At 65.7% G+C, this 14,882-nt stretch overlaps 1 protein-coding gene across 2 annotated transcripts; it reads left to right on the plus strand.

The window, feature by feature from the left end:
- Positions 1 to 1,228: 1,228 nt before the first annotated feature.
- Positions 1,229 to 14,472, plus strand: STAT6 (signal transducer and activator of transcription 6). 2 transcript variants are annotated; one of them, XM_049818734.1, is made up of 23 exons: positions 1,230 to 1,355; positions 4,857 to 5,092; positions 5,980 to 6,108; positions 7,250 to 7,388; positions 9,274 to 9,357; positions 9,443 to 9,560; positions 9,711 to 9,772; positions 9,946 to 10,094; positions 10,257 to 10,388; positions 10,502 to 10,690; positions 10,770 to 10,857; positions 11,017 to 11,139; positions 11,322 to 11,414; positions 11,609 to 11,815; positions 11,887 to 11,981; positions 12,100 to 12,236; positions 12,339 to 12,485; positions 12,710 to 12,779; positions 13,114 to 13,239; positions 13,371 to 13,475; positions 13,590 to 13,670; positions 13,948 to 14,094; positions 14,166 to 14,472. In XM_049818734.1, the coding sequence occupies exons 3-23, from the start codon at positions 5,993 to 5,995 to the stop codon at positions 14,359 to 14,361; spliced, it is 2,604 nt and encodes an 867-aa protein (XP_049674691.1). In that variant the 5' UTR covers positions 1,230 to 1,355; positions 4,857 to 5,092; positions 5,980 to 5,992; the 3' UTR covers positions 14,362 to 14,472. The 2 variants fall into 2 exon arrangements, with proteins under 2 accessions (XP_049674692.1, XP_049674691.1); XM_049818735.1 differs by lacking the exon at positions 4,857 to 5,092 and having other exon boundaries at positions 1,229 to 1,355.
- Positions 14,473 to 14,882: the final 410 nt, after the last annotated feature.

A 14,882-nucleotide genomic window follows, 5' to 3' on the forward strand; every position in this document is an offset into this window, starting at 1 on the left:
GGGTCACCGGAATGCTGCCCGAAACCGGGATCAGAGGGGGAGACGGGGCTGAGCAGGGCCGGGAAGCCCCTTCCCAGCCGCTGGGCCCAGAGGGGCCATGCTCCTCCGGGGGTGCTGATCAGCCCCGAACCGTGCCAGGGCGTGACAGGGCTGCCCCGGCCTGGATCTGCCCCACGCCACGGCGGGGTCCGGCCTCCCGGGGGACCCCGGTGCGAAGGGGTGCCAGGGGATACGGGGCCGGGCGCAGGCGAGGACGGGGCGGGGGGGAGACACCCTGGCCGCGGGGGCCGCGCTCACGGGGGGAGGCCCGCGGCTCTGGACACGTCTGACGCTCGTAACGACCACGAGCACGGAGGGGTCACAGGCGCCGCCGAGTGAGGAGCGACGGGGGGGCGGAACGCGGGAACCCGGCCCCGGGGCTGCGGCTCTGCACCAGGACCGGCCCCGCCGCCCCGGGACCGGCAGCCCCGGCCCCCCACCCCGCCCCGGTGGCACCGGCGGTGCGGCAGCGCCCTCTGGCGGCTACGGGGTGGCCCTGCCTGATGCGCCCCCCCCCCCCCGCCCTGCTCCAGCGAGGGGTGTCCGAGCGGCCTCGGGAGCGCCCCGGGGCGGGCAACGGGCCCGTCCGGTCCCCGCACACCCAGCCTCCCGTGCAGCGAGCACCCCTCACGCCGTGTGCCCCCCCGCTCCCGTCCTGGGGCCGGGCCGGCACTGGCGAGCGCAGGCGGAACGGGACGGGGCACAGCCCGGGACAGGCTGCGGGCTTAAACCCCAGGACGGGGACCGGGTCTCCAGCCGCGGGGTACGGGTGCAGACCAGGACCACCGGCCCGCTCCGCTCTGCGGGGTTAGGGGTGCCCGGCACGCACCCCTCGATGGAGGGCTCCCGGCCCTGGAGCAGCCCTACGGCTGTCCCTGGGAACTGAGCGGCGGGCTCGGGAGAGCAGCGAGACCGCGGAGTCCAGCGGCGGGGGCTGATATAGGGCAGGAGCAGGGCCGGGGAGGGGGGAAGGGGTCAGCTACGGGGCAGGTGTGGGGGCGGCAGATGGATGGGGGCTGATATGGGGCGAGCGTGGGACGGGGCCGATACGGGGCGGGCGTGGGGCCGGCGAGGCTCGTGGGGTGCCGTAGCCCAGCGGCGGGGCGGGCCGCCTCCTGGGAGAGCCGCCGAGGCCGGTCCGGTGCCGGCGCTCCCCCCCGCGCGCACCCGCCGCCCGCGCGTCTCCTCCCCCTTCCTGGCGCTCGCCGCTTTCCGCCGGAGCCGGCCCAGCCGCGCCCGCCGCCGCCGCTATGGAGTGAGGGGCCGCGCGGCCCGGCCCGGCCCGGCCGCCCCGCCCGAGCGGCGGCTCCCGCCAGGTAACGACGGCGCCGCGGGCGGGGCGGGGGCGCGGGGCCGGTACCGGGGGCGGGCGGCGGCTCCCGGAGCGGGGGGAGGACACCGGGGCCTCTTCCGCCGCCTGGCACCTCCCGGCCTGGGACTCGGGTAGGGGGCGTCGGACGGCGGCCGCTGGCGTGGGGGCCCGGCCGCGGCTAGCCCCCGGGGGCGGGCTCACGGCTTCCCCGGCCGGCCGCCACGGCCTCGCCGCCCGCCCGCGGGGAGGGGGCTCCGGTGCCCGTCACGGGCCGTCGCCGAGGGCCGGGGCCGCTGCGGACGGCGGGGGGGGGGCAGCGTGGGGCCGGGGCTGCGGCCGTGCCTGCGGCCGTGCCGGCGGGCGGGGGCGTTCCACGGCACTCTCGGCCCCGTCCCCGTCGCTGGCGGGCCCGGCGGCGGGATGGGGCGGGGCGCTGCCCGCCGGGGCGGGGGGGGGCTGCCGGGGGCGGGGGCTGCTCGGCGGGGCCACCTCTTCGCCGCCGCAGGGCTCCGGCTGCGGGCAGGGGTCCAGGCAGCGCGTCCGGCAAATCCCCCGGGCAGATGAGCTGGGATCTCTGGAGAGGAGCCGAGCGGCCGGCCGGGACGTGCCCTTGCTGGGGTGTTTTGGGTGGGACAGCGAAGGGGCTCTGGGGCCTGCAGAACCTCCAGGGTGAGCACGCTGGAGCCTGGGCAGCTGCCTGGCGTCGAGGCATCCGTGGGCCGTGCAGGTGGAGGTGCAGCCCGGCCCGTTGCCTGGCTGGGCGCTCGGCGGGGTTGCCAGGCCCGAGGTCAAAAGCACCCGGCTGCCAGGTGGATGCAGCCGCTGTCACTCAGCTGTCTTGGGGCGAAGGGTTCACGGGGCAAAGCAAAAGCACCCGGTGGGGGCTGTGGTGGAGAGCGCCAGGACCACACACACCCCCCCCGCCCCGGTCCCTGCAGATGGGACCCTGCGACAGCGAGTTCCTGGGGTGGGAGCTGGGGGCTGGATCCAGCCCGGACTCCCCATGCTGTGAGTCATGCTGGGACTGGGTCAGCTGGGGAAGGCCCTGCTCCTCTTCCCCTGAATCAGAAGAGCTTTCACTGACAGAGAGCAGTCAGCTGTGGCTGGCCACTGTGCAGGCTCCACAGTCCTCCCTGCAGCGCTGTCCCTGGAGTCCCACCCGCTGGGACGGTGGTCCTGTGCCCTTGCCTTGGCCTCAGCCAGAGAGCGCCAGCAGCGGTGGCCTCCCCAGCAGCCCAAGGAAACTGAGGCGTTTTGAGAGGCAGCTAGGTCTCAGGGGCTGCGTCCTCACTGGGGCAAAGCTAGAGCAGAGCCCAGGTGTCATGAATGTCAAGCACTGGAAAACCTCTGAGCATCTGTCCCTGAGAAAGCCCCAGGGAAATCTCGGCTCAGCGCCCAGGAGGACGAGGAGGGCGCGGAGGGCAGGGGGATGTGCGTGCCCACAAGCTGCCAGCCCCAGCTCCTTCCCCCACCAGCCTCTGGCACTGGGCTGGGAAATCACCAAGGGTAGAGAGGAGCCAGCTTAGGGGTAGGGTCCCTTGTGAGCCCGGTCCTGCGGTCACGGGGGGTGGGGGGAGAGAGGTGGCCCTGAGGGTGGGGGGCTGCAGTCTGCTGCCAGGAAGTGCTGGTGGTTAATGAGTAACAGCCGTGAGAAGCTCTCGCTTCTGGGATGCGGACTTGGTTTCCCATTGCCCGATGAGTAAGCAGAAAGCCTGTGACTGGGAGTGTGGGGGTCACCGAGCCCCTCCTGCACCTGGGCTCCTCCTGCCCAACCTCCCAGCCCCGGGGGATCCCCAGCTCCGCTGAGGGGGCAAAGCGGCCCCTTGGGTAGAGGAGGAAGTGAAAACAGCTGTGTTGAGGGGGCTTGGGAAGGGGAAGTGGGCAGGGGGGCGCAGGGCACACCCCGGGTGGCTGCTCCCTCTCCCCAGGGACCATATCCTGCCCTGGCATCGAGCTGGTGGCACCTCGCAGCTGCGGGGTTTCCCCGGGGCGGCAGCTTCTGCCCCGCGGGGGACCTGTTGCTGCTCAGGACTTCAACCTCGGCTTCTCTGGCTGGGTCTTGCCCTCCTGCTGTTGTCCCCAGTGCCAGGCAGGCCTGGCCCCTTGCTTGGTGGAGGGAGTGCGGCGCTTGCTGCCCTGAGAGCCTCCCCGGTCTGGGGTGCCTCCTTGGGAGTACGAGCCCTGCGGTGGCTGGGCCAGTGGGACTCTTGGGGCGCATCTGCAGTGGATGCATCCGTGGTTGGCATAAGTGTGTTGTGCTGAGTGGTGCGGTGCCAGGAGCTGCGCCTCCCCCAGCACTGCCAAGCTGCAGGGCTGGAAGCTGCCACAGTGGCTGGTGGCAAAGCTGCTGCTTTTTGCCAGGCTGCCCCGGGAGTGAGGGTCCCCACGGGAGGGGCAGCTCCGTCACCCAGCCTGGATCTCTGTCCTCACCTGATGACCAGCTTCCTTCTCCCTAGCTCTGTGGGGGTGCTGATGGAGCAAACCCTGCACGGCCTGATCCTGCGACAGTGCAGGAAGCTGGGGCTGGGTATGCAGGCTTCTCTCAAGAAAACCTACGTACAGCGCGGTCCCAGCTGGGGTACTGTTACAAGAGCTGGGTCTTGGCAGGGAAAGGCTGTTCTGCAGAAGGAGCAGAGCAGGAAAACAGGGAAATTAGGATGGGAAGGAAAGAGGGCATGGCTGGGCTGAAGGAGCTGCTGTGACTGATGCCAGGAGGAGATGGGCCTATCCCCCTCTCTGAGCTCCTCCGAGCCATTGTCCCCTGGGCTGGTGGGGAGCTGGGGGCCGGGGAGGAGGAGCACACCATCTCCTGCAGGCTCCTAGCAAATTCAGGCATGCCCAGCTTACGTTCCAGGTTGCTGCTCACCAGCCAGCAGCTGCCTCCCAGGGCTAAGCAGAAATACAGGTTTTAATGGGGGGAGGAGGATGGGGATTATGTCTTGAGGATCACGGAATGAGAGGCTGTTTTTCCCTCCTGTCTTGGTTCCCTGCATGCCAGCAGCTACAATCTCTCCGGGGCCATGGGGAGAGCAGGGCAGTGCTCCCGGCTGTCGCTGGGTGCTTTTTCTGCCATGTGTTGACCCCTCCAGAGTAAACTCAGCCCTCAGGCTTTGCGCTGCCTTAAATCATCGGGATCCGTTCGCTCTGGCCAGCCAAGCAAAGTCGAAAGCAAATGTGTTCCTGGAAGCGCCAGGCTTGGCGTGCCCTGGGGTCCGGCCTCCCGTCTGCTGCGGTTCCTCCCCAGGGCGGCACGTGGGGCTCTGCTGCGGCTGCCTGTGAGGGCTGGTCCCACCAAGTTTCCCGGCTCCCGTGGGAAGCAGAGCACCCCAGGGGCTGCACCGGCCCTGGGTGCACCCCGTCTCCCCAGTGGGACTGCTTGAGGGGGCGGACGGAGCCGTGCTGGCGGCCGGCTGGGTGCAGGCCATGGCGCGGTTGTTTTGCACTCTCTGCGATGTTGCTCTAGTGACGCTGGCTTCCTTCCCCTCGCATGGTTTCTCTCTGGCAGCTCCACCTCGCGCCTCGGCTCTTGCAGCGCGGCCAAGACCCGTCAGGACACGTGACGTGACTCCCTGCTCGGCTGTTTGCTTTTGGGGACGGGAAGCCAGCCCTTGGGCGGACGGGCTGGCTGGGGTCCCGGAGGCGCCCTGGCCCCACGTCTGGGCTGCAAGCTGCTGGTGCCTCACGCCCCGCCGCAGGATCCGGCCTCTGCCCCTGGCCTGGTCTGGGGGAACTAGCAGCGAGGTGCGTCTGGGCTGGGTGGTGCAGTGACACCCCCCCCCCTTGCCCTGCTGGGCCCTGATGGCTGCTGGGGAAGAAGGGAATGAGCTGTCGGGAAGAGGCATGGAGTGGACAGGACGGAGCGGGAAGACTGCAGGCACTGCTGGGGGGCCGGGGCTGGGTGGGGGGGGACTGTTGGGGTTGCAATGCCCGGCTCAGGGGGGGTGGAGGGGTGGGGGGTGGCGAACCTGCGGTCTGGGCTGGGCCGTGACCCCCCATCCCAGGTCTTCCCTGTGGAATTTCCCATCTAGCACCTCATCCCAGTCCTATTGCTTTCCATGAGCTCTGGAGCCCACCGTTTCTGGGGGGCAGCCAAGACATGCCTGAGGAAGGCACCTTCCTTGGCAGGTAGCTGGGGAGGATTTGGGGAGCAGCCAGGCTTCCTGACTGAGACCACCCCAGCAGAGTGGTCTCACCGAGCTCCGGGGTTTCACACTCTTCCTGCTCCCAGCAGCTGTCCCATCTCTCCTGTGCCAAGACCAGCAGCTCTTGCCTGTCCCTCCACATGTCCTTGTGCGTCACCCACAGCAGAGGTGCGGGAATTCCCCGGAGATTCGGGAAACTGAGGCACAAGTGGGCTGCCTGCCCGCCCAGGATTGCCCAAGAGGCAGATCCTAGGCTGGGCTTCCTGCTCATCCTCCTCCTCCTCCCCAGCAGCCCCAGCCCCACTGAGCAGCAGGTTCAGAAGGTGGAGGGACGAGCAGCAGCTCTCGCCCGCTCTCCCGGATGAGCTGTCGGCACTTGCTCCGCCAGAGCTGGGCAGAGGGCTGGGGGCTCTGGGTGCTCCAGCCACCTGCGGCGCCTGAGCTGCCCTGCTCCCCGCTCATGTTCCCGCTCCTGTTTCTCCGCAGGTGACTTCCCAAGATGTCCCTCTGGAACATCGTCTCCCACATGCCACCGGAGGAGTTCAGTGGCCTCTTCACAGAGTTTCCCCGCAGCCTGCGCTGTCTCCTGGCCGAATGGCTGGAGAACCAGCCCTGGTGAGTGCCGTGGCGCCTGCAGGCTCTGCCCTGCCCCAGCGCAGCTCCTCACACACCCATCATCAGCCTGGGCAGTGTCTGGGGCCAGCTGCCCTGGGGGTCTGAGCTGAGCTGGGGGAACCCAGCCCAGGCAGCACCTGACCATCAGGTCTGAACGTGTGGGCAGAGGCAGGTGCTGGTGATGGGCCCTGTCCACAGCCCCAGACAAGGTGGGTGAGAAGGCCAGGGTCTGCACGGGGTATCCGATCAGGAGCAAAAGGAGATGGGGCTGGAGGCAGGATCACAGCATCGGTCCAAGGGGCCCATCCAGGAGACAGGGCTGCAGGCAGGGCCAGGAGCAGAGGAAGGCATGCTTGCAGCGTAGCCTAGGAAAGGCCTTGGGGCCCCAAACTGGACACACATGGAGCTCCTGGACCCATGGGCACAGATCGCAGCTGTCCGGGTGAGGCTGGTCAGGGTCTATGAGTGCCCACAGGGTCTGGACTGCTGCAACTGAGTTGGCAGTGGCAGCAACCACAGGCGCAGCCTGGCCAGAATCCCCTTTTTGTGCCTGGGAAACAGTAACGGCAATGATTGATTATCCCCATTACAGGCTTGCCCAGGCTTTCCAAGGAGCTTCTCCTTTGTGCACTGCAACGACCAGGACACAGGCAGGCAGTAAAGCCTCACTGGCGCGTCCTCCTCCCTTGCGAGGCCACGGCCATACTAGGTGCCATGGCTCTCCGGCCAGACGAACAGTGCACAAGGCCACGTTGCAGTGGTGGGCGAGGGGGGCTGGTCCCTGGCACGTGGCTCAGGGACCCACAGTGCACAGCTTGGGCCAAGGAGCAGCAGTGCAGGTCACTCTGCAGGGATGAGGCATGGTGGAGGTGGGTGGGCAGGCGTGCAGCAGCTGGGTGTACACATGGGAGAGGTTTTGGGAGGTCACGTCTTCAGGGAACCACCTCATCCCACTCAGAATGCAGTTTGCTCTTGTTCATGCAGCAAATTTCCCCTAGAAATCCAGCCAGCACTGGGGAACGCACCAGGATGGCAGGAAGGCGGGTATCCCCTTCCTCCCTGGAGCGAGTGTGGGGTTTGGGGTTGCACAGGAGTGGGTGGAGGATCCGTGCCCATCCAACCAACCCTTTCCCCTCTCCAGGGAGTTCATCAATGGCTCAGACGCCTTCTGCACCAGCATGGCTGGTGGGATGCTCTCAGCCATGCTGGAGAAGCTCCGCAGTGCTGCCAGCAGCGATGGGCAGCAGTGCCAGATCCTCCAGCAAGTCAACAGCATCGAGGTGCGCAGGGGCCGGGCACGGGGACCCTCGGGGCTGTGTTGCTCTGGCATCACAGCTGGCTGCCAAGGAAGATGTGATTATTTTATGCTTCACAGAATGCTCGAAGGGGCCGATGCCATGAGCTCGTCCCCCCTTGACATCTGTTTCAAGGCCAGCACTGTCCGTGAGCAACGAGCTTGTGTGGACTCAGCCACAAGGGTTTTTGGGGCGCTTCAGGGGTTGGTTTGCGTCCCGGGGCTGACCCCCAGCTCGCCGCAGCACTCAGGCTGTCACGGCTGCAATTGCGGTTCCCCTCGGCTCCCCGCCCCTCCCTGCCCGCAGGTTTTCCAGTTTCCCCTCGCTGCCACAGTTCTGCAGCCCCTTTGGTGCCTGGCTGCCCGCTGTGGCCACATCCTCCTGGGCCCCATGCTGGACCCTGACCCCATGGGGAGCCTCCCGAGTGCATTGGTCCCCCATGGCCCACGGCTCTGCTCGCCCCCAGCTGCCAGCACCCGGGCGGCCACCTCACCAGATGTTCCCCATTTTCTGCTTGAGCGTTTGATTCCTCCTTTCTCAGTGCCGTGTGTTGTGCCGCGTTTCCTCCTGTCGTGTGTGTGTGCTGGGCTTCTTTTTCTGGGCTGTTTCTTCTTATCAAGGTCTGTTTGAACTGCTCTCTGTCTCTCTTCCACCCTCTGTGATTGCAGATTTAACCCCTGCACTCTCTCTCCTGCCAGCGAAGCTCTTAGCATAAGGGCTGAGTGGTGCTTGCTCCCAGAGCCCCGTTCTGGTTGAAAGCTCTGCTTTTTTGGTAACAGACGTTTTTAATATACAACATTTGGGAAGGGGTCAGCTTTAGTCATAACTTCTGGGGAGCAGGGTAAATTTCCAAAACGAGACTGTTGCTTGCTTTTTGAAATTGTTGTAGGAAAATGCGCAGATGTTTCAGCTTAGTTTTCTTTATTTAAAATGCTCAAGAAGAACCACCCTCCCATGTTCCCTCCTCCCACCGTTCCCTTGCCCCGTAACAGCAAACCCTCGTTTCTCCCAAGCTCCTTGCCACTTTGGAGCCCGGCCCGGGGGCAGGAGCTGCCCTCCGCAGAGGTGGGGGAAGCGCTGGCTGTTGGTGCTGCCGCCCAGGCAGCGGGAGCTGGGTGCTCTCCCAAAAGATGGGTAAACGCAGGGCCAGGGAAGCGGCTGGGGGGAGTGGGGTGGGAGACCAAACCTGGGCCTTTTTTCCCCTGAACCCCGGGGTGGCAGGGTTTGCCCTGGCAGAGCCCCTGTGCTGGCCCGGGGCTGCCAGCGCCGTGTCAGGATGCGGGGCAAGTAGAGGGGGTCCGGGGGGTGGGTCGCAGAGCTTCCTCCCAGCCAGCTCGGGAAGCTACCAAGCGCGCCGTCCGGTGGTTCGCTGTTGCGCTTTGCTGCTGTTTTGGGAAGTAGCTAATTTGGGAAATGCACGAAGGCCGGAGGAGCTGGCATGGGATGCAGGGAGCTGGAGCCAGCAGGGAAATTCCTCTCCCTGTTTTCGGTGGAAAGCATTGATCCACCCAGGCCAGGGCAGTTGGGAGAACTTTCAGCAGGTATCAGGCTGGTAGTTCTCGAGGAGATGCTTGCAGAAATAGAAAATTTGCTTTGGTTTGATTTTTATTTTTTTTTTAAATTTGAACTTGATTTGTATTTTTTTTATGCACAATTTAAAGTGGTTTTAAAGCTGGAAATTAGCTCTGTCAGAACAGCAGCGGGTTGTGGTCTGTCCCATGCTTTGGGTCATGAAGCCCCAGAGTCTGACTGACTTAGCACCGTTCCTTGTGGGAAGGGGGCCTGAAACACATGAACGGGGTGGGAGGGGGCCAGGGCTGGGGTGCTCACGTCCTGCCCTGCTAATGCCCTGGGCTTGGCTCCCCTGCAGAATGCCTACCGGCGGGACCCACTGCGGCTGGTGGCCGTCTTGAAAGTGATCCTGGAGGGTGAGAAGGCCGCCGTGCTCAAGAGGGTGCGTGGTCCCTGCCCCCTTCCTGGGGCGCCCCGAGGCACGGGGCCAGCTCCAGCCCTGCTCACCCCACTCTGCTCTGCCCCAGGACTGCCACCTGCCCCTCAGCTTCCACCGGCGGCAGGAGGAGCTGAAGTTCAGCCTGGGGCTGCAGCGGCTACAGCACCGTGTCCGTGAGATCCAGGCGCTGCGGGATGGTCCCGCAGGTGAGGGGCCAGGGCAGGACGGGTCCCTGCTTGGTGTGGGTCTGCTGTGGGGCGCAGCGAAGGCGGTGTGCCCCCCCTGGGGTGCTGGGCAGTGCAGTGCAGACACCAGCTCCCAGTGCTAACAGGGCCACCCTCATCCTTCCTCTGCAGCCTCTCTGCAGCTGAATGTACGGGACCCGCAGCTGAAGCCAGAAGTGAAACCCCCAGAGAGCGTGAGTAGAGATCTGGGGCAGCAGGGGGAAAGCTGGCAGCCTGTCTGCTGGGGAAGGTGCAAACCAGCTCTGGGGCCCAGGGTTTTGGTGCCCTGAGGCAGATGGTGTAGAGCTGCAGGTCTCTGCTGGGGGACGGTGCAATGCAGAGCCCCATGGCTGGTGCTGCCCCACAGGAGCTGCCCACCCTGATCCTGGAGGCTGTGAAAGAGCTGGAGGCGGCCAAGCAGCAGGTACTGAAGAGGATCCAAATCTGGAAGAGGCAGCAGCAGCTGGCAGGGAATGGGGCCCTCTTTGAGGAGAACCTAGCTCCACTGCAGAAGAGGTGAAGGTGGCATGGGGCAGAGGTGGGGGACCCAGAGCAACCCTCCTGCTCCCTCTGCTCCCCTGGGAGCAGGGAGCCTGCTGGCCCAAGGAGCTCTGGGAGAGCGGTGGTCCAGCTCTGCTTTGGCTGAGGGTGCCTGTTTCCCCATGGTTCCCTTGGCAGGTGCGAGAGCCTGGTTGAGGTTTACTTCCAGCTGCACCAGCAGGTGATGGCAGCGAGCGCAGAGCTGGGTGCTGACCTGGTGCCCCGGCTCCTGGAGCGGTTCAATGAGGTGTTATCCAGCCTGGTCAAGAGGTAACAGGCTGGGAGGGCTGTGGTGGTGGAGGGGTGAGGTGGGTCTGCAGAGGCTGGTTGCAGAGCTGGTGGGGGTGTCGTGCCAGGCACCATTGTCTCCCCTTGTTCCCCAGCTCCTTCCTGGTGGAGAAGCAGCCGCCGCAGGTGCTGAAGACCCAGACCAAGTTCCAGGCAAGCGTCCGGTTCCTGCTGGGCCCCCAGCTGCTGAAGACATCGGCCAAGCCCTACATGGTGCGGGCTGACATGGTGACAGAGAAGCAGGCGCGGGAGCTGGCGCTCAGTGCCTACAGCAATGCCCTCAGGTGAGCAGTTGGACAGCCAGCGCGGGGCTGAGGGGGTTGCCACACTGCCGCACCCCCCCTGACCCCCTCCTCTGCCCAGTGAGAGCACGGGGGAGATCATGCATAACGTGGTGGCCCTGGAGACCAACCCCACCAGTGGGACCTGCTGTGCCAACTTCAAGAATGTGGTGAGTGCCACCAGTGAGGGCCATACGGGGGCTGTGGGATGGGCTGGGAGCTCCGCTGGGGTGCTGGAAGGCCCCGATGCAGAGCCATCGGGGAGGGTGGGCTGGGGATCCCCAAGGCTGTTGTTTGCCTGGGGTGACGCTCAGCTTTCCCCTCCCCAGCTGCTGAAGAAGATCAAGCGCTGTGAACGGAAGGGGTCCGAGTCAGTGACAGAGGAGAAGTGTGCCGTCCTGTTTAGCACGACGGTGGCCCTGACCCCCAGCAACCTCTCTGTCCACCTCCAGGTACTGGCCCCTCTCCCACAGGATGGGGCTGGGCAGTGCTGAGCCTTCCCCCACGGGCTGCCCAGGCCCTGTCCGGACAGCTCGGTGCTGAGCCCCATGCCGGGCTGCGACAGTCCCAGGGCAGCCAGCCCCGCCTCACTGGGGGTGGTCTCAGGGCTGAGAGGGGGCTGCTCTGCTCCCAGGTCCTGTCTCTGCCCATTGTGGTCATCGTTCACGGGAACCAGGACAATAATGCCAAAGCAACCGTGCTGTGGGATAACGCCTTCTCCGAGATTGTGAGTGCCACAAGCCGGAGGGAAGGACCGCAGGGCGAGGAAAGGAGCTGCCGGGCCGCTGGGGTTGGGTCCAGCTCTGGGATGGGAACAACCGGCAGGCTGGAGCAGGAACCCTGGCACACGGGTGGGATGCGGTGGGCTGGGACAGGGCTGCGGGTGAGCCGCTGTCTTGATGCCATCCTGCCCTGCTGCAGGACCGGGTGCCCTTCGTGGTGGCCGAGCGGGTGCCCTGGGAGAAGATGTGTGATACACTGAATCTGAAGTTCATGGCGGAGGTGCAGACTACTAAGGGGCTTCTCAAGGAGCACTACTTCTTCCTGGCCCAGAAGATCTTTAACGACCACAGCGCCAGCTTCGAGGACTTCCAGAGCCGCAGCGTCTCCTGGGCTCAGTTCAACAAGGTTACTGGGAGGGCTGGCCAGGGTGGGCAGGGGCCAGCGTGGTCTGGGGAGCCTCACACCCTCTGTCACAGGAGATCCTGCCTGGTCGGGGATTCACCTTCTGGCAGTGGTTTGATGGAGTCCTCGACCTCACCAAGAGATGCCTCAAAAGTTACTGGTCAGACAGGTGTGTGCCCAGGGGCCAAGCAGGATTTCGTGGCTGTTCCAGGGCCAGACCTGGGGAGTCCTGGTCCCATCCATCCACCCTGGTGCTGGCCCACTCTCCCATCTGTCCATCCCTCTAGGCTCATCATCGGCTTCATCAGCAAGCAGTACGTCTGCAAGCTCCTGAGCGCGGAGCCTGACGGGACCTTCCTGCTCCGCTTCAGTGACTCGGAGATCGGGGGTGTCACTATCGCTCATGTCATCCGGGGCAAGGATGGTGAGATGGGGGGACAGCGGCTGCTCTCAGTGCTGTGAAGGGGAGGTGTCATGGCCTGGGGATGTTGGGCCTTAAGGAGCCCTGAGCTGTGTCTCCCCTCAGGCTCCAGCCAGGTGGAGAACATCCAGCCCTTCTCTGCCAAAGACCTGTCCATCCGATCCCTCGGTGACCGCATCCGGGACCTGGGGCAGCTCCGCAACCTCTACCCCAACACCCCCAAGGACCAGGCATTTGGGAGTCACTACAACAGTGAGTGCGTGGGAGCAGAGATGGGCCCCGGGGTTCACATCTGCCTCCCCAGCAATGCTGTGGGGAGAAGCAGGGGGGGTTGGGAGAGAAGAGGGGTTTGGGGTCTCACTCAGGTCCTGCCAGCCCCAGAGCTTGCAGGGGCAGCCAGTGCTGGCAAAGAGGGTTGGCACGGCGTGGCCCCGTGCTGGGGTGGTGGTTCATGGATGCTTCTCCTCTCCGAGCAGAAGAGCAGACAGGCAAGGATGGCCGGGGCTACGTCTCCACCGCCATCAAGATGACAGTGGAAAGCGAGAGGTGGGTGTGCACATGAGGCCATGGCTGCGCAGGAGCTGTGCATGCAGGCACTGCCCTCCGCGGGGCCGAGCTGCACTGGGCCAGGGCTTGCACAGACCTCACCCGGCCAGCCCGAGCATCACTGCTGGGCGGGGGGATTTCTGACTGGGCAAAATGGGGATGTGCTTGTGAATGAGGAATCCCCTACGGGTGTCCCGAGCTGCAGTGGAGCATGTCTGCGAGCACACCACCCTGTCTGTGAGCAAGCGCTGACTTGCACACACGCCTCTTGCACACTGTGAGGTCCAGCCTCCAGAGTCCTGCCTGTGGTGATGGGGATGATGCGCTTTTGTAGGGACCAGCAGCCCCAGAGTGCTGCAGGGGCCCCCCCTGAGGCTCCCCAAGCTCAGATGATCAGCCTGCCCCTGCTGCAGCCTGAGCTGCACCCAGAGAGCCTGCGGTCAGTACTTGGCCCCATCGGGTAAGTGCCCAGGTCTGTGCCTGGCTGTGCCCTGGGCAGGCGCAGACCTGCTCTGCCAGGCACGTGCTGGGGTGGAGGGGGCCATGGTAGAGAACACCCTCGGACGCTGACTGCTCTGTCTGCACTTGCAGCCCTGCTGCTCCCTTCTGCCCCCAGCCTGTCCCCACGGGCTACCCCACAGGTGAAAGCAACATCAACATGATGGTCCCCGACAGCCTCGGGTCCTCCTTCCCCAGGTAGGAGCAGGTGCTGGTTCAGGGCAGGGGGCAGGGTGGGCCCCCCACTGCCCCCAGCCATGGCCAGGTGGTGTTTTCCCCACCTCTAAGTGGTCTTGCTCCTTCTCCCTGCAGCACGTCACCGATGCTCTCACCGTCCCTAGTCATGGACCCTGTGCTGCCTCACTGCCAAGACCTTGCCTTCAGGAACCCTTTGTAAGACCTGGCACGTGGCCATAGGAGGGGGGCACCCTGCCCTGTCCCCCCTTCTCCTGACCGTGCTGTGGCCCCAGGGTGGGCAGACCTGGAGGGACCTTCCCCAACTGACCAGTGCACCCAGTGCTCTGCGCTACTGGTGTTCCCTATGCTGAGACCCACCCCAGCCTACCCCCCAAACCAAACTCCCCTGCTATGCCTTGGGGCTGCCAAGCACCCTGGGGGCAGGGAGGTACCCCATGACCTACATCAGCCCCCCCCATTCTTTGTCCCTCAGGCCCTTCATGCCTGACCAGTACATGACGGGGGAGGCCTCGCAGCTGCTGTCTGGGGGTCCCTCGCCGGAGCCACCGGATGAGGAGATGCCCGAGCTGGCTCCGTTCACATCGATGGTGGACCCACCACTGCAGAGCTCCCCAAGGTGGTAAGCATGGGGGGTCAGCAGGGGTGGCTGGGGGGGGCTGCCCTAAGTTACCCTGCCGCCTCTCTCCCTAGGATGCCGCCCAGCATGGACATGCCACCCAGCTCAGAGTTTGACCAGTTCCTGCAGGAGGTGTCCCTGGAGGGCCCCACACTGTGCCCCCCCTTCACACCCCCCCTGCAGCGCAGCGGGTACCCCAGCCCCAATGCCTCTTGCTGGGGACTGGGGGAGTCTAGGTGGGATGACAGTGTCCGGCCAGGGCATGCGTGAGGAGACGGTGGGGCTGGGGGGGGGGGGGGAGGGGGGAGTTGGACAGTGACACCCCCACCCTTGTCTGGGTGCCTGGACTTGATACAACTTGTGCTGGGGAGGAAGCTCTGGCAGGGGAGGGGGGGATTTTCCGGGGGGGGGGAGGATGGGGGGGTAGCACTTTGGGTAACACCCTACCCCCCCTTATGTATACGCTGCACTTTGGAGTACAGAGCCGCTGCCCGCCCACGCCGCTGCCGGGGTCTGCAGTCCAGGGAGGCAGCGGGTGAGGGGGTGCAGGCGCAGGAGCCCTGACCTGCGTGGGGGGGTGCCTGCAGCCGAGCACGGTGCCCCCAGCCCACGCTGCCGGGCTCGGGCCCCGTGGGGGCCGGGATGAGTCAGCTGTGGGGGTGGGAGGCAGCAGCGGGAAACACGCTGGGGTGGAGGTGCCAGCCTGGTGCGTGACGGGGCCTCCCCCTTCCCTGGGCCAGGGGGACGCTGGGACCCCCTGCACTGGTCCTGCGGCGGGGAGGGGGACAGAC

Source organism: Accipiter gentilis, chromosome 16 (assembly GCF_929443795.1).
Source record: "Accipiter gentilis chromosome 16, bAccGen1.1, whole genome shotgun sequence".
In the NCBI taxonomy this organism is placed as follows: Eukaryota; Metazoa; Chordata; class Aves; order Accipitriformes; family Accipitridae; genus Astur; species Astur gentilis.

Excerpts from the sequence above, each read along its gene's own strand:
- STAT6 (XM_049818735.1), top strand. The coding sequence starts at position 5,993 with ATGTCCCTCTGGAACATCGTCTCCCACATGCCACCGGAGGAGTTCAGT. Across the intron at positions 9,358-9,442 it reads AGGCCGCCGTGCTCAAGAGG|GACTGCCACCTGCCCCTCAG; the intron begins GTGCGTGGTCCC and ends GCTCTGCCCCAG. Across the intron at positions 9,773-9,945 it reads AAGTGAAACCCCCAGAGAGC|GAGCTGCCCACCCTGATCCT; the intron begins GTGAGTAGAGAT and ends GCTGCCCCACAG.